General features: G+C 37.8%; 1 protein-coding gene across 1 annotated transcript; it reads left to right on the forward strand.

Annotated features, from left to right (window-relative positions):
* The first annotated feature begins 207 nt into the window (after nucleotides 1-207).
* LOC140942545 (uncharacterized) lies at nucleotides 208-11,857 on the forward strand. The gene is made up of 7 exons (XM_073391460.1): nucleotides 208-817; nucleotides 3,632-4,034; nucleotides 5,583-5,839; nucleotides 7,239-7,708; nucleotides 8,045-8,145; nucleotides 8,379-8,835; nucleotides 10,305-11,857. Exons 1-7 carry the CDS (start codon nucleotides 440-442, stop codon nucleotides 10,591-10,593), a joined length of 2,355 nt encoding a protein of 784 aa, XP_073247561.1. The 5' UTR covers nucleotides 208-439; the 3' UTR covers nucleotides 10,594-11,857.
* The last annotated feature ends 6,950 nt before the right edge of the window (nucleotides 11,858-18,807 follow it).

Consider the following 18,807-nt stretch of genomic DNA (forward strand, 5'->3'; position numbering starts at 1 on the left):
ATACAGGACCAAGAACACTTCAAAACTCACAATAAACGCAAACTTCATCAACAATACCGTAAAATCACGCTTCTCTGGCGATAAACCACGCTTGAGCTGCCATAATTGGATCCGAAGTCGACCCGAATCGGAAACTCGTTCCTAGTACTCCTCGCGCCCTCGGCTGTGCTTTTTACAGGACACCACTCGGAAGAAGAGGTCAGGGCGAAGCGCTTGAGTGTAACAAACATTACGGGGCCATTTACTTAAGTGTTTTGTCGTGATCTTCACTCAATATTTATGTTTTCTAATCTTTTACAAAAAGATCTGTTTAAAGGAAAGTGAAGTTTTGCGAAAAGTTCTTCCCTCTCCCGTCCTATTGCGTAATATCACTTTTAACATAGACACGTGTGCACACCGAAATGTTGCTCTGTATTTCTCAAGGCCGGTCTTCGACTTGATGACGATGAACGACTTGAGAATTTTGGAATTTATGGCAGAATCACTCCACGAATGGATCATTCTTCAATCTTCAAAGAACTCAAGAATCTTTGATCGTCGTCCTATATCAATTCAACCACGTGTGTTTCTTCGCAACGGTGAAGCAAAGAAAAGTTTCCAAAGATACCTTGCACTATTTCGGGATAAATTAGACTCTAAAGTGAAGTGTAAAGAGAGCATTTTAGAGGTACTGTTTGTGCAGTATTTACCAGAATCTAACTGTGGATTTGTCGAGTTTTTATGTCTGCAATATGGTGAAAACCAGGATGAAATGCACAGCTTAAATTGTGGCTGGAGGAAAAAATTGATGAAAGAAGCAGAAGGCGTTTTAAACAAGGTGAGAATAGCAATCAAACTATAGAGTGATTTTACTTAGCCGTGAAATAGGCAGTAGAATTCTACGCACTATTATGCACTATTTCTATTGTCTTCTTTTGTTTATTTGCAGATATTTTGCACGAGTTGTTATTTTATTTTAATAACAATATAATATGGAATTTGAAATTTAGCTATTTGGAATATGGCTATTTGATACAATCAAAACTTGAAATTACTGACCTATGATCACGAGACACGTTTGGGCCTGAAAATCTGTCTATTATATGATTAGTAATAATATTGTTTGCACACTCCCTCTTTCCACTTTTCCTTTGTCAGGGGGAGGGTGTGGCTACACGTAGGCTATCGTTATTTGTTACTGCTTATCATCCAGTCAAAGAAATACCCTGCAAGCAAAGGTTTCTCTCTTGCATGGCTTTTAACTATGAAGTCATCCACGTGGCTTGTCTGTCGCGTAGTTGGTAACCAACTACGCACAGACAAGCCACGCGAATGACTTCGTAAACACTAAAAGCCAGCAGGGTACAGGAAGCAGGAGGTTGTGACCACCTTGTCCCCCCTCCCCTCGACAAGTTTAGCTGAACTGCGTGGGATGCGAACATGATGCCCTATAGATTGTACATAGTTAATCAACTGTCAACAATTAATCTCTATGTCTGGCTGCAAGAAAATATGGCCATATGCCCAGCTGCTGGGAAGGGTCTTAAAAAAACTGAATGCCCAGCAGTCAGAAAATTTTTTGAATTTCTGCAAAATCCCTTTTTCTAACCATTAAAAGTATACTATCTTTATTTAGAATAACCAAGCAATCAGGAAAACAAAACTGGCTTCACAGCTGAGCAGTTGTGGTTTCTTGGGCATAGAGTAGAGTCCACGCTGTTTCCTGAGTTGCAGCGCATGACTTGTGGGCATGATTTCACACAGGCTAAATACCAGGCAAGCTGGAGAGTTAAAATTCCCTCTCTTTAGCTCCAGAGTACAGTGGAACCCCATTAATGTGACCACTGTTGGGCCATAAAATCCTGGTTGTAATAACGAGGTGGTCGCATTAACGGGGTCCTCAAAATAATAAATGACTCAATGGTTTTTACGTTTGGTTTGAAAGAATATGGCCGTAATAACGAGGTGGTCTTATAAACGGGGTGGTCTTAAGGCGGGGTTCCACTGTACATGCATACTAGCCTCAATTAGTTTTCCAAAACAATCAGAGAGAAAGTGCTTTGATTTTGAATCTTTGTTTCACAACCTCAAGCCGCTTTGAGCTAGATTCTCGACACAGCTTGATATACTGGTAGCGCTGCTGAATCTTAATAATACTGCCAAATTACTTTTCCATTTTGGTATCATTCCTCAGTCTCCACTAGTGTTACTTTATCTTGTACCGTAAACCGCCGCTTATAAGCCCCCCTCTAACTGCAGTTATAAGCTCATCTACCTGTAAACAAAAAAATATATCCGATTTTTAGTCCCCCCCCCCCCGATTAAAAGTCCCATTCCAAATATTGAAATGACCGGGTGGTGGTGGTGGTGGGGGGGGGGAACTCCAAGGAATTCCTGGTGGGGGTGTGCCATCCGGTTCTCCAAATACTGACCCAATCTCAGACCAAAAAAGTCATTTTTCACACCTATTTCTAGACCTGGCTTTTTAAATCTATACCCATTTTCAGACCAAACAAACAACAGTCACAAACGCGACAGACATGTAGAGAAGTCGTCATTTCTTAGATTAGAGCACCAACAAAAAATATCTTAAAATTCTTTTGAAATTTGCCTGTAATTCTTTCTTTCACATTCATTTGAAATTGAAAATGACAAATACATTTATGCACTCCCACAGTACCCTCAAAACCATACCCGATTCCAGACCAAAGTGGGCAAAGTCTATACCTGTTTTCAGATTTCAAATCGTTGCTTTTGCATACTTGGATTACAAATAAATTTCATTCAGGAAATCGGTTCAATTGTGCAGATATACACTATTTATGATTAGGACAGACTCTTACAAAGTTATATATCCCTCTCTATTTAGGACAGACTCCTGTAAAATTATATACCCTGCTTAGGACCGAGAGGACAATAACCATACCATACATATCCCCATATAGGCCGTATAAAAGAGTACCCCCTCTCCACATGGCCTGACCAGGGCCCTCGCAATAACTGGTCCTCCGGTTGCAATATCTAGTCCCCTCTCTCCCTATCTTAATCTGAGCCGAGGGAGAAAAAACCGGGCAACAAAACTGGGCAAGAAAATATTATTAGGCACATATTTATGGTAGCTGAGCAGTGTAGGATTTTTTAACACACAAGGGAGTGTCCTATCTCTGATATCCAGACTAGATCCATAAAAATATTTCTCTGTAAATATTAACTTAGCTAACCAAATTAATTTTGTAGGAAAGTAATAGCCAGATGAGGGGGAGGGTCTGTATGTCAGTGTGTAATAAATATTATTATATGTTGCTACTAAACAGATTAATTTTTATGACAAGCTGGCCTAATTATTTTTCAAAAACCTTGATAACTAGAGTCAATTAAATTAACCACAATTTTAAATGGGAAGTTCGCTCAACTTTCTCCCCTTACTCTGTACAAAACCTTGACACCTCACAAAAGTTGCTTCTCGTGTATTAAATTCTCTTTCTTTCCTTCTTTCTTTATTTATTTTGACACTCAGACAATCATATTTTTACTCAACAAGAAACTCTACTAGTATAATTAAGGAGATGAATTAGATTATATGCACCTTATTTCATGCATGCATCAGCAAAAATATGAAAATAACAGATATACATAAATCTTTTGTCAACAGGAAGCTGAAAGGTATGGATTTGAGACAGTTCATGAAATATTTTATCTTGCTGCTGCAGTTTTGAATCCAACAACTCGCTGTTTCATTAGATGTCTATACAACGTAGGATTTAGGTTGGTGAAAACAGAAAATGTCAACTGGAGACAATTATCACGAAATAACTTCAGCCATCTTTTTGTATACATATCTCCTTTGGCTTCATATTTGCAAGGTGGCAAGAGACCTCTTCCTGGTCAAATTAAACTGGGCACCGTTGTGAAATTTTTGAAGGAACTTTCAGCCTCAAATCAAAATAGCAAGAATGACCTGGATGCACATAATGTTGAAGAAGTGCTTGTTTTGATAGAAAGTCTTGACACTGCAATGAAGGAAGTGTTTGTTAAGTCATCATTCCCTTGGCATGGTATGTGACTATTTTAGAATCTGTTGATTTTATTATTATTATTATTATTATTATTATTATTATTATTATTAAAATGGAGGCGTGTGTGGCCGAGCTTACGGGAATGTAAAGGTACAGAGTTTGTATGGAAGTTGAGAAAAACAGGATTTTGTGAAGGTGTTAGGAGAGCTTTCATTTTAATTTATACGAGGTCATGTTCACACAAGATGAATCTGCATGGTTGGACTTCAACAACCCCTCCCTATGAGGGTCTGACAGTGTTCTCCGTATCAGGTGGTAACCAGTAAAATTTACCGCCTGAAGCAACACTTCTTACCGCCTGCAACCGCTTGAAGATTTACTTGTAGTTAAATATTGAATTAGTTTTTAAAAATACGCTAGTTGTGATCCGATCCGATCAAGGAAATGTATGGATATTTTGTGGAAAAGTACTAAAGTATACACAGCTTTTCTTCTTATGGGCCACGCATTTTGAAAAGAGAACATTGAAGACAGAGTAAAATTATTAGGATCAAACGTTTTAAATTGTTGTCTAAAGATAACAACGGCCGATTTGCGTAAAATAGGACTTAAAATGAATTACGTTTCAAACAACTTAGCTCGTCCTAGGGCGGGGCCATGCCCCTCACTCCAATCCTCCCCCCCTCCCCCTCAGGAAAGTGTACCTCTGCCGGCATATTTTTTGCCTTACCGGCCGGTAATGGTACCTTACCTGCTGAGCTAAAATTTAGTGGCAACAATGCTACTACCTCTATATATAGGAAGCATATAGGGCTGACAACAAATAATAATTTAAATTTTGATATTAGGAAGGGTTAATTATAAGATGTCCAGTCAAAAGCTCAGTTTGTAATAATAATAATTTCAAAAGCGCTGCTGCTACCAAAAGTAATATAAAAAGTTAAGCCATGATAGTCTACTCGCCCAAACTAGTGCATTTGCATTGTTTTTCGAACAAATTTAGCCAAGTATATAGAAAAGATACTAATTTTTAAAGAATTTTACGCAAAGGGTTCCGATTAATTTAGAATCAGCTGGTTTAAGCTTTAGTGATTTGCTGTCACTGTATTAAAGTCAGTGGAAGGTGATTCAGTATGATGTAAAACGGGCTTTTGCAACATCAGGTTGGTGCAAGTTGCGTGATTACCGACTTCTGATTGGATAAAATTACGTGTTAGTTACGCCATACTCGAGAGTTACGTCACTTGTTGCAAAACACAATTGCCTTGGTCTGTTAAAGCGCGAAACATGTACAGATCTTGTGGCAACAGGTAGAGGAGCTCTCTTCTTTCTACAACAACTTTTCGGAAGCTGCATCAACCTTTCATCAACCTGATCTGTGTATAGCGTGCCTTCCGTGTAATTTTAACCAATAAGAAGTCAGTATTCACGCAACTTGCAACAAACTGATTTGTTGCACGACAGGTTTGAACGTGGGTGGTAAAACTAAAAACATCGCTTTCCAACTCGTTTTAAATTTTGCAGCCATGTTGCAAAACAAACGATTTTGTTTCCCGTTTAACGGTAGCTTAACGTTTTTATATGTAGGGAGCACTGCATCCTGTCCTGATAATCAAGTAGCTGTTGTTGGTGGAGGAGTAGCAGGTCTTGCTGCAGCAGCGTCGCTCTCTGAAGCTGGGTTTGACGTTGTGCTTCTGGAGGCCGCTGACTATTTTGGCGGCAGAGTAAAACAAGCACAACCTTTCAAGGGTTTTGCACCAGTTGATCTTGGTGGAGAGGTTATTCATGGATCAGACACCATTATAAACAGAATTGCTCGAGAAAATGGTTGGCCTCTTGAGCCGGTAAGAAGACTTGGTTTTCATTTGTACCTTCTGTGCGGGAGGTTCCTAGAGCGATTCCACGTTGTGATCTGAAATCCTTTTTTTGACTTTCCTTTCCTTTCCGTGTAGCTTCACTTGGCGTTAATACCCATAAAACGGAGCACTAATGGAGAGAGAGAAGGAGGTGGGTGGGCGGGGGGGGGGGGGGGGGGGAATGAGCGCACTGTCGGCCTCGGGTTTTTCAGTTGAAGTACATTGAATGAAACGACGAGATGGAATGAAGTTTGAGACGGCGCGAATTCACTTTTTAAGTGAAGTTTTCATTGCCGTCGCTTTAATGGTTACTTAAGCTCACTAATCAGTCGTTTTCGCGCGTTTTTGCGTTTTTATTTGAGTTGCATTGTCGCTCCTTAAACTGCCAAACAGCTTCCAACAGAAGCATATATCCCCGAAGCGTCTTTCTGTGTTCCAATGCTACCTTAGAGGCCCGCGTTTCACGGTCGCTTTAATTTTTCTCGGCAGGCGATTCTTGAGGGTCCCTAATAGGGTTCTTTACTCCCGTCATCCCGACCCAAATTTTTCCCCAATCCCGTAATCTCGAGGGTTATTTTCGGCATTACGCATCCCGTGCATTCTTTCATTCCCGAATCTCGCCCCCAATATGCTTTTAAAATCCCGAATGCCGACCTTGAAATAAGGCGAATCCCGAATCCCGGAAAACCTATGGAGACCTTTATTCATGAACGTGGTTGCGTGTGTCGTTGCGTGAATCGTTCTTGGCTTGAGAACCAGCCGCTGCTCGGGAAAATAAACCCGAAGTAATCCCCCCGGAAGTAGGGTTAGATATATTATGCCGGCATAATTTTGGGGATAATGCTATAGTTGGAGCATTGAGCATAATGCCGGCGTAATGGGCATTTTTTTTAACCATATAGAGAATAATAATGATGATAAAAATTGATATTTCCAGAACTGTAATAAGAAATTTTCGCTTTTAAATGCTTTTGGTAAGGATTCAATATATTCAAAGGTTTGGTTGCTACTTTCAAGGTATGCTTCAAGGTCTTAGGCTTGCCAGTTGTCTGTCGTTCAATGCTGCCAGTTCAGAATCGAGCTCTGTTGTCCTTTCTGTTGTCAGTTTGAAATATGGAGGTATTTTTTTAGCTGCAGGGATGAAAAACAGCATCAAATATAACCAAGATCAGTCGAGCATAATATGCTACCTCTTGATCATAGTCTTAGACATAATGCTGTTGTTTTGAAGGTGACGCTCAAAAGCATAATGCTAAAATTTTCGAGCATAATGTATCTAACAGTACCGAAAGAGGCAAAAACCGGACTCGGTAGACGGCGGAAATCGAGAACCTAACCCTTGAGGCCGGGAAAGGGTGATTACTTACTTTCTTTATTTGTTGTGCAGTGCATTGGATGTGATGAAATGGAAACTGAAGAAATGATTTACTACAAAGGAAGGTTAATTCCCCTGCATAGTGATCACCCAGATATACGCAAAGCATACAAAGCTCGCGGGGAAATCGATTTATGGCAGAATGAAACCGAGGATGATATTCCGCAAAACCCTGTAACACTAGAACAAAAGAGTAATACGCTTCTGAGCAATGCTAGAGTGGTGGAGGAGAGAGAAGCCGACTCTAATCCTGCCAAAGATTTGGCGAATGAAGCAGTTGCTGATTTAGGCGGAGCTCAAGGAGCTGAGAAAAGAGATATGAGTGCTCTTGAGTGGTTAAAGGGAAGAGAATGCGACGAAGATGCGATTGATGTTTTTGATACAATTCACTGTCAAGACTACGCTTGCGCGCCCAGTCAAATGGGAATGAGGGAATCTTGCAGGGAAGAGAACGCATGGGATTATGGTTCTGGTGACTATAGGTGAGTTCAGAATGATTTAGAAAGTGATACTTCGTCAAAATAGAAGAAATGATCACAAGTAAAACGGAAAACAACTTCCTTGTCAATTTACTATCAAATTTCGTCTTTTCATCTTTAAGGTGATGTTTTAATACACGAGACGATTAGTAACGACGATTTTTAGCGCAACACAGCGTTGCAATGTTGAAACAATGTTGTAACTATTCGAAACAATGTCTCAACAATGTTGCAACGCTGTGTTGCGCTAAAAATCGTTCGTCTCGTGTAATATCACCTTTAAAGGTGTCTCGTCTTTTTCTTTCGTTTTACATTTAATTTTTCCCTTCTTTTTTGCAGACTGACTGGTTCTTATTCGCAGTTAGTGGAATATTTATTACACAAATGCATTAAAGTTGATATGCGCCTTAACTGGCAAGTGAAAGAAGTAGAGTGGAAAGGTTAGTTTTATTGCAGGTAGATCGTCTCTACCTTGCTTGCCTAAAGGTGATGTTACACGGGACAATTCGCAACCACGATTTTTAGCGCAACACAGCGTTGCAATGTTGGACAATGTTGCAACCATTTGAAACAATGTCGCAACAATGTAGCAACGCTGTGTTGCGCTAAAAACCGTCGTTGCGAATAGTCCCATGTAACATCACCTTAACGCGGCTGCCTTCTCCTCTTTCAGAAAACGTTGGTCAGATCCCGGATGGAAAAAACGTGAGAACAGTTCAAGCGATACCTGGTGAAACAATTGTCCTGAAAAACCAAAATGGGGAAATGTTAACAGCTAGGTACGTTGTTATAACGGTGCCTCTTACGATCCTCAAAGATGGTGATATCGACTTTATTCCAGCTTTACCAGAAAACAAGAAAAAAGCGATAGACAGTATCCATATGGGAGGAGCGCTGAAAATTGTTTGTCGTTTTAAATCACAGTTCTGGTCAGATAAAGTAAATCTCATTTACTGTGTGCGAGGTTTCGTCGGCCAAATATGGATGTACACACGTGACTCATTCGACAGTGATGAAAAATGTCATGTGATCGTTGGCTTTCAAACTGCTGAGCCTGCGGAACAGAAAATGAATCTCAGTGAAAAGGATGTTTTGGACGGATTTCTCCAGCAGTTGGATGAAATATTCGGGTGAGTTCATAACAAATAGGACGATCAGAGGATTCACAGGAGAATTTGAAAGTTCATCTCGTTAATAGTGATCTCGTCTATTGTCTAAAAACAGTCACCTTGGAAAGCTTCATTGTACTTTTTTTTCTCCACACAAGTTAGCACGCTTATTTTCGTTGAAGGAGACCTCTCCCTCAATTGCTAAATTATAAAATTTCTAACATTTGATATCTCTGTTTTCGCCACTACGATATTCTCGCTCGTAGTAGACTGACGACGGCTACCACATCTTCCCGCCAAAATGACGTTGGTTCGCGCGCGCGCCCGCGCACTACTTAGTATTGGGAAAATCTCGTTCTCGTGTTCGCGTAGTCGTCCTTGTCTTAGAACCTACAGCACTCTATTAACAGAAACAGCAGCGGAAACTTTTCCTATCATTACATTATGGTAGTTAAGTTAGCCTAAGAATACAGCCGACATTTCGCGACGCCACCAGCAGTTTCCCCGCAAAATGGCGTCTGAGGAACGAACGCAGAAATTCCCTGATACTGATGAAGTGTTACTTCCCAGATTTGGTTAGTGATTTTGATTGGTTAAAATTGGCTTCATCCAATCAGAAGCACGTCGTGACTCGAGTAGTGATACGTCATGATCAGTATGGAATTTCTGTGCATATTTCACAGAGTTCATTTCGTGGGGAAACCAGTGGTGGAGTTGCGATATATCGGCTGTTTGCTCAGGCTATAGTTAAGGAAAGGTAGAAGAGAGTGTGATCGTTCACTGTATGCCAGTGGTTTTCCAAACTATCGTTTTCCCTCGTTTGGGTTCGGCGGCTGTGCCTTTTTTAAATTATAAGTTGCAAAGCTTAAACCCCTTAATTTGCACTAGACCTTTCTGCCTATTGTGTCCCTTCCTTCATTTTGTTGCCCCTTCCAAACAAAAGGATCGTCAAAGAAAGCTCTCATGAAGTTTCGAGTTGTTTTTTTGCAACATAGAAAAATTACCTCGACAGAAATCGAAGGAAACCCCAAAGTATTTGTTAAAAAATGATTATACCGTAAAATTCCGAAAATAAGCTCCGGGTCTTATATTTTTGAAAGGCTCTTTTTGAGGGGCCTATTTTTGTCGGAGCTTATCTACGGAGGGAAATTTGCGTTTCGAAATCGATTGGGCTAGCCTTATAGCTGGAAGCAAATTTACCGTTTTTGCTTTGTTTTACTTTGTATTTCACGGCAATTTTCGAAGTATAAGCCCCCGGGGGGCTTATATTTTGAGGGGCGATTTAACGGAGGGCTCTTTGCGTTACGAGTTTGGGGGGCTTATTTTCGGGATTTTACGGTATTAAACTATAGAGGATAACGTTTTATCTTGGACGGAAGAGATTAACTTGTATTACAAACGAGATACTTAAAAATTGTATGCAAATATGACACCATAAGGTAGCTCCTTTGAGGTGATTTACTGTCCAATATCTTTGTCTTTCTTTCTAGCACTGAATCGCAACCTTATCCTGCTAAGGACCAACTGATGGACTACGTGTATTATCACTGGTCAAAACACCCTTTTATACGTGGGGCCTACAGCTCACCTACTGTGCATACGCAAGGCATGCGTCACGTGCTTGCCAGCTCTGTGCAAGACCTTTTGTTCTTTGCTGGTGAAGCTACCAATGTCACGGCATGTGCTTGCGTTCATACGGCCATGGAAACAGGAATTAGGGCTGCTAATGAAATTTGTAGAGTTGCCAAACGCGTTCAGCTGGAATCCAAACAAACGTGATGATGTTAACAACTGAATAATAATAATAATAATAATAATAATAATAATAATAATAATAATAATAATAATAATAATAATAATAATAATAATAATAATAATAATGCTTTTTATAAACACCGTCGGTTGCATCTAAGTGTGTCCACGTGAGGAAAAAACATGTTGTAATTGGGGGCACACATGACATGTTTTGCCGCCAAACTTTCGAAGTTTGGAGTAGGCGGCTGTTGTCGACTTGATTTGTTTTCGCTCAAAAAATATTATTTTTGCAAGAATTTTTAGACGTTAAGAATAATTTCTGGAGGCAAGTGTGCTGTTTCTAAGCGAGAAATGTGTTTGAAGGTTGGGAAGAATGAAATATGAGCGGAACGCGCTGATACGAAACATATGAACAACTTACCTTTGGCGCGACAGTTTGCTTAAACGGCTGTCAAACTTCAAATGTTCGGCGGCAACACGTCATGTCTGGCGCCCTATTAGAATATGTTTCTTGTCTCGTGTCCACGCTTAGATGCAACCGGCGATAATAACCTTTTATCGATTTTTAAGCTAATTATTCATGACTATTAAAACATATTTGCAATCAATTTCGTTTAGAAAACTATTTTCAAGTACTATTTACAAGTCATTTCGATTAAAAACTTCGTTTGGATTAAAAAATCACTTTATGAAAAAATTTGTATCAATTTAAAGCACTTGATTTCAATTAAAAACTTATTTTTAAGCGCAACGTATTCTACTAAAAAGGAAATCGAATAGCGTTTCTCAATAATAATAATAATAATAATAATATAATAATAATAATAACAATAATAATGATAATAATATAGCAAACTCATGGCGATTTCGATAGTAACACCAAAAACACAAAACACCAAAATTGTAAAAATTAGAAAAATACAATTTCTTAAGCGATGATAAAAAAAGAGATAAGAATGAAAATGTTTCTTAAAGCGACAACTTATTCCTCCGAGAACATTTTGATTTGGAACTATGGAGGTCTGTAGACGACAACAGTTGTTTTGCTTCCACTCGTACGTTTAGCAAGACATTCATACGGTATGCTCAAAAGAAGTAACAAGAACCTGTCATACTTAGCTTCTCAACTGCAACACGTTAAAAACACCATCTCATATTCTCTAAATTTCTTAGACTTCGACGACTCTGAAGGGACGACAAAGTGGTTAATCCGAGTCTGTTGTTAGCAGCGTTGACACCGTGCTTAATAGATAGATGACGATCAACGTTACAATGTTAAACGTCTCAGGAGGAAAAGAACGAGAGAATTCAATGATTTTCCCTCCCTTCTCATCCACAAAATATTTCACGCAGTGAAAGATTTTACGACGGAATCCATCAGGAAACTGAGTAAATTTAATGCTCAGTGGACAAAAACCTTGTACCAGAATGATTTAAACAATATCCCGTTCTATTTTACATTTTTCAAGGGCTTTAGATGTAATTAGTTATTTGTAATAACACCAATGAAAATTTCTTATGAGAGCCCGAGAAAGTAAATGTCAAATTTACAAGATGACAACATGAAATGTTCAGAATTTACCTGTGTTTTAACAATTCTTGTGAAATTTGACATTTATAAGGGAATATTTTGTAAAGAAGAAATACTAATTTTATATCAATTTTGATGTAAAATATAATCCTCGATCACTCGCACATAATCATTCATCATTGTTTTCAATTTTTCATCTTTATAACTCAAGCAAAAAAATATAAATCCATTACTTTTCTTTCAGACTAAAGTTCCTCCCGCTTTTTCCAAAAGCCGTCTAAAACCCTATCTGTTTTTCTCAATTCATTTGCTTCTTCCATTATAAGCCGATATAAATTTTTTAAATCTATGGCTTCCATTGATATACCCTCCCTTTGCTACGCCGATTAGTAATTTAATTGTTATCGTCATCTTTCAACTTTTTAATTTTTTTAACTTTTTCATTTAATGCTTCCACACTTTCAATTACATTGTAAAACTCTTTATACAACTCCCTTAGTTTAAATAACTTTTTCCTTTCTATCACTATCTATTTCAACCCAACTATAAGTTCCAGTTCTAATACTATACCACATCTGAGACTCACCAACGAGTAAAACTCTTGCAAGATTTTCATTTGTTTTTCTTTCAAGTTCAAACTCGTCTCTTACTTTTGTTCGGAGTCGTTTCTCAAAATCCTTTAATGTTTTTACGTTCATTTTCTTTTGAATCTCGGTAAAAAACTTCTTTTCCATTTTATTAAATAATTAAACAAAAACACTACCTTTTACTAATCCTCTGAGATAATTAGATTTTTTTGATATTTCCATTAATCGTTTAACTATTTCCAGAAATCTTGGATCATTCTCTAAAAGAGAAAACTCGGAATATTCGTAAGCAATATTAAGCTGTTGTAAAATCTTATTTAACTCCCCTTCTAAATATGTTGCTCGTAAATTCATTTATTTTAATAATTATATAAACCTTAAAATAAAATGGTAGAATCTTATTGTATCAAAGATAAAATGGATAACACCATGTGTTGAACCAAGCGGTTACCAAAGAGATAAAAGAGGACGATTGCAATTTTTTTACCATTGTTCAGTCTGTGGAACTAAAAAGGTTAAATATGTAAAAGAAAACGGGCAAGCTGGAACAGGAAGAAAAACTGGAAAGGGAAGAAAAACCAAAAGAAAGTCGAAAAACTAATTAGCCCGTCTGAAGGGGCGGGCGTTTTTGATACTGTCGTTGGTACAGCAGCAGATGATCTTGTTCACCATGGCATTCCTTGGATGGCTAAAAAGTCTGTTGAAATGGGTCGATATGGGGCAAGTGAATTAATGAGAAATGAAAATCTTCAAGAAAAAGCTGTGAATTGTGGTATCAATAAACTTGCTCCATTCGTTTAAGATTCTGTTGGTTCGGCTTTAGACCAACTATCAACAAAAGTGAGATCGAATATAAAATATAAAACTGATAGAGCTGAATTGGATGGTAGAGGAATTGATATTCACAAATGGATTGGAAAACTCCCAAGACCAACAGCTGGTTGGACTCCAGAAAAATATAAATATACGGGGGCTTATAATCCACTAGATGAACAATTAAAATACGACCCAGATACTGTTGAAGTTCAAGAGTGGTATGTTGATCTATACAGGAAAGTTGATGAAATTTCTGCTTATCATGATATTTGTTACGACCGTGGTGTAAATAAAAATCAATGTGATAAAGAAATGATTGAAAGACTTGACAAAATTTCTTATGGTGAAATGTGAGGTCAAACTGCGAAATTCATGATTAATACAAAACAAAAACTTGGTCGTGTTCTGCAGACAAAAAAACGTAAAACGGCGTTGGGTAATAGTGATTGGACTCAACAATTAGCTGACGAACTCCATGAACCAATCACAAGAAACCTTTCAAAGAGATCAGTAATATCAAACGGGATTGATGAAATCTGGGCTGCTGATTTGGTTGAAATGCAAAAGTTTAGTGAGTGGAACACAGGGGTAAAGTATTTACTGAGGGTTATCAATGTTTTCAGTAAGTATGGTTAGACTTGAACCTTTGAAAGACAAAAAACTGAAACTGTCAGCAAAGCATTTGATGATATATTTAAATCAAGTAAAAGAAAACCAAAGATGCTTTGGCTGATAAAGGTTCTGAGTTTATCAGTAAACATTTCAAAGAGTTTTTAAAAACCCAAGGCATCAAATTATATCACACTGAAAATGAAGAAAAATCAACCATCGTTGAGGGATGGAATAAAACTATAAAAAACAAAATGTGGAAAATGTTCACTGCCAATGACAATACTGTTTACTGGGACAAACGTGATAAATTAGTAGACGATTATAATAAAACGAGGCATTCAAGTATGAAGATGAAGCCTAGTATTGAAGCGAGTAAAAAGAAAAATGAGGAAAAAGTTTCTGGAAATTTGTACGGTGATTTGATTTATTTAAAACCTAAAAAACCAAAGTTTGCAATTGGTGACAAAGTTCGTATATCAAAATGTAAGAGAAAAGTAGTTGATAAAGGTTACACCCCAAACTGGACAGAGGAGAGACTACATTTTTTGAGAGGTAGATACTTTCGATAACCAAGGCCATTTTTACTTTGCAATACTGATTAATATAATCAACAGGATTTACTTTATCATTCCCTTTTGAGCGAAATAAAGATAAAATGTTTTTGAATTTATCAGAATAAATTAGTTTTGCATAAAGAACAGGCGCAGTATATTGTCAGTGTATTCTATTTGTTTGTCGTAAAATATATTAGACAAATGTGACGCATGTCGATACCGTATTCCTCTTCAAGATAATTTTGACGGATCAAGTTATTCATTCCTTCAAAAAACTCTTTTCCTCTGTAGACGGTTCTTCCTCTCTTTGCCAAAGACAAAGTGGCATCGAATAACCCATCAATTGATTAGTCCCTTGATTTAATCGTTCGTTAACACCAAAACTGAAAAGAAACGGTACGTTTTAGGGCCTGTTTACATGGAGTGGGGGACCCCGGTCTACTGGGGTTGGTTTCTTTTGTTTTCACGCTCTGGGGGACACAAAACAAAAGAAACTTACCCCACTAGACCGGGGTCCCCCACTCCATATAAACAGGGTCTTAATTACAAGCAGTCCTTTTTTTGTAATTTGGATAAATTGTTTCAATTTTAATACGTTGATATTTAAGTTTGGAATTCTTGACAGTGTATTCCTTGGCTTCATTAAAAATTAAATTTTCTTTTCGCAGATTTGAAAGTTTCGTAAGAATCATTTTTATTGTAAGAATAGATAATTTTTTTTTACTTTACAAATTCGAGTCCATACTTTGCTTGTCTTTTTTAGAAGTTGCTGATTTATAGTATTTTCGTTTACTACAGGTGTTGCAATGGTCGATTTCAAACCCCGTAGGAATCGCTCCTTTCACACTCTCATAAACAAATCGATGTTGCAAGTAACATTTTGGTTTTGCAAGTTTTTTATCTCACTCAAAAAACTAACAATAACCACATCTATTTTTTCTCATCTTTGAAATTTTTTCAGTTGTAATATTTACAATTTCACCAACCTTTGATGCTGCATAATTTGAATAAACCGGATGTTGATAGTACTTTTTACCATTAATTAAACATTTTCGCTGCGACATTTTTTATTTTGTAAAAAATGATTTTTTTTCTTTAAACTTTGTTTTTTACCAGAGAGGCCGATTCTGGATTCTCCCAAGTTAATTCTCCGTTTTCCTATCCATCAATTCTTTTGTTATTAACTCAGTTGTATCCTCTTCTTCACCTTCACTTAAATGCTCGTCAAGATAATATTTGATAAAATCATTTTTTTGCTATTTAGTTAACTTTTCATAATCATGTTTGTGTAAAACCTCATGAAAATTTGGACTATGATAAACAAATTTTCTATCTCCTTCTTTATAAATTTGTGCTTCCTCAAAACATATTCCATACTTATGAAAATTAGCTACTTTTTCAAACAAAGACAAAGACAAAAACTTATCGTTAAAAAATTCTTTTCTTAATTCTTTTATCTTGTCAATTTTTTGAAAATAATCCATTTTTATTATAATTATTAAATAAAATATATTTTTGTCCGGGATTGTCAGGATGTTTTGTGCTGTCTCTTTTTACGCTATCAGTAACTTCTTGATCCCAGTACTCCATCCTGTCATATGTAGACACGCTATAAGTGATAAATCCTGAATAGAAAAAATAGCAAAATAAAAGGGATTATTTCAAGTTATTTGTTTTAGTTCGCTGGTTAGCAGATACATTTCAGCGAGCGGGATTATTTAGAATCAGCCACCTCACATACGTTGGATTTGTAAGCATTAGTTTTTGGATAATTGTTATGACAGGTCCGATTTTACTGAGTCTCAAACTCTGGGAAACGAACATCGCTGCCTTTTCCACGCCAGTTAAGAAGGAACCGATGCTTCTTCAGACGGACGTTGATTTGTTTCGTCGTCTTTTGCCTGTGACTCCGACTATCTATGAATAGTTTGTATATAGTTAGATCTTAAGCTCTACGCTTTTTATCCGTCCGACTCCTTCGCAAATAAAAACAGCCATATATTCAAGAAGTTGTAATGGATGTTTTTTTTTTTCACGTCAAAAATGCGAATTGATAAATTTGGAGTTCCTTGACTCAACAAACTTTGCTGGTATGACCAAATTGGGGTTCATGTTCAAAGATCGAGTAGGGATGTGCCAATTGAAAAAGTATCCGTTCTGAACTAAAACGGAATCGGAAGGATGTAGGATTATATCATGAATGTCGTGAGTCATGTGTGTGACTTGACGTATCCGGTTAAAAATACACGTGCATAAATTTGAATATGATGTTGGAATATTAAAATAATTTTCAATACACTTAAAACTCGCACTCACTTCTTGTAGTTTCTGCATGTGTTCTTTCCTTCGTTGCCTGCATTGAAAAGCTGCTACCTTGTTCCTTTCCCGTCTAATTCGCCTCCTCTCTTCTTCTTCAAATGAAAGCTACATGTGAAAATAAAAACAATGAAGATGAAATCATCCATACCTGACTTGAACAACATCTCAATGCATCAGCATATCAGTTGTTTCACAAACCGCAAAACATAACAACGTTAAATTTGAATCGAAACAAAAAAGCTTGTAACTCTGCCAAAATACACACCAACTTACCGTCTCGATTTTCGGTCTTTTTTCTTCAATGAAAGGCAGCCCTTCTAAGCCCTGTGCTACTCACCAAGTCTTGATTGCTTTTCTGAGTCCCAATTTGACTTCTTCTTTTGCCCCACTGTTAGTCATTGGAACATTCATAAGCTCCCTGTAACTTGTCGCATCTTCGCTAGAAACCTGTTATTATAAACGAACTTTCAAAAACATTCGGTGAATGTTTACTTTTGACTAAAATTGTCGAATGGCAAAATTAAGGTAAAACAAAGCCACGTGATTATTTATGTAGGCAAGCGCGATTTTTGTCGAGTCAGTTGTCCTTCGAGTTCGTTGCAGCACCAAGAGCACTAACAATAGAAGGATGATCCACGATTGAGCGATGCTTTATGATTTTGAGTCATGCTGCCCTAAAGCCCTGACGAAGTTGCGTCTTCGAACATTACAGAAAAAAAAATCGTTGGGTGCCCCCGTACTCTATATCTTGAGCATTACAGGGGTCTCAGGTAAACAATGTATCACTATTATAAGTAGGTGATCCATTCCTTTTAAAAATTTCTAATTTTATTCTCAGCCCCCCCCCCCCACCCCCCACCCCCCCCCCCCCCCCCCCGCCACACACACACACACTTTTTTTTTTTTTTCCGCCGCCGCCGCTGATATGTCATGATTTATAATCAAGAAACAAGCAAAGAAGCCTTTGCGGGTATTCCCCGATCTTTGAACATATAACAGTAATGTTGCTTTGTGGCATAGTCTGTGAGAACTCACTGAACTCACCACTCATTTTTATCGTTGCGCGTACGTTTTTAAGATACCGGGCAAATATCATGGAGGCTGATGCTCTCTTTCGACTGAGTTAGACAGCGGGAACGTGATAGCACCATAATGCGGCTTGCTGCAGACAGAGACAAATGGAAACCCTTTTTAGTTATCGAATTAGTTGGCCAATGTAAGAGAGTTGATTTGAGCGCGGAAAGACGTGCATGTTGTGGTACGAAAATGAAAGCTGTAGGTGGATTTAACAGAAGTCTGAACCCGACAAGTTCCAGTAAAGAAGACTAAAAACCCGCCTCATTCTAAGAACACTATGCTATTTTCGACACTTTATTATACGGTGTGATTTTACTTTTAAACTCTATAAGGCAATTTTTTAACTACAGTAGAGAGAAAAATAGTTGCCAGACACAGTGAGACTTCTTTTTGTCTATTCACACATCACTAAACCAAACTATCTTCAGCGATACCGTAAACCTAAATGTTAATCTGGAACCCGGCGTTCTCGACGAACTCATAGGTGAACCCCTTTCTACTACTGAACACTCTTCTATCCTCGCCATTTACAGTATTTTACTTTTAAACTCTAAAAATGCACTACAATGGCAATTTTTAACAACTGCCATTATAAGTGTATTTTCTCAGAAATTGAAAGTAAAATGCTCAAAGTGTCGCAGATAGAAGAAGACAGAACTCACTCGCATGCGCAAGGTAGATGCTACATTTCCCTTCCGCGTTACATGGCTTTCTCAATTACACGCATTGCACGTATCTCCAC

The sequence above is a fragment of the Porites lutea genome, chromosome 7, assembly GCF_958299795.1.
Source record: "Porites lutea chromosome 7, jaPorLute2.1, whole genome shotgun sequence".
NCBI lineage: Eukaryota > Metazoa > Cnidaria > Anthozoa > Scleractinia > Poritidae > Porites > Porites lutea.

Coding starts and splice junctions, on each gene's coding strand:
- LOC140942545 (XM_073391460.1), top strand. CDS start 440: ATGACGATGAACGACTTGAGAATTTTGGAATTTATGGCAGAATCACTC. Junction 818..3,631: donor CAGAAGGCGTTTTAAACAAG/GTGAGAATAGCA, acceptor TTTTGTCAACAG/GAAGCTGAAAGGTATGGATT. Junction 8,146..8,378: donor GAAAGAAGTAGAGTGGAAAG/GTTAGTTTTATT, acceptor CTCCTCTTTCAG/AAAACGTTGGTCAGATCCCG.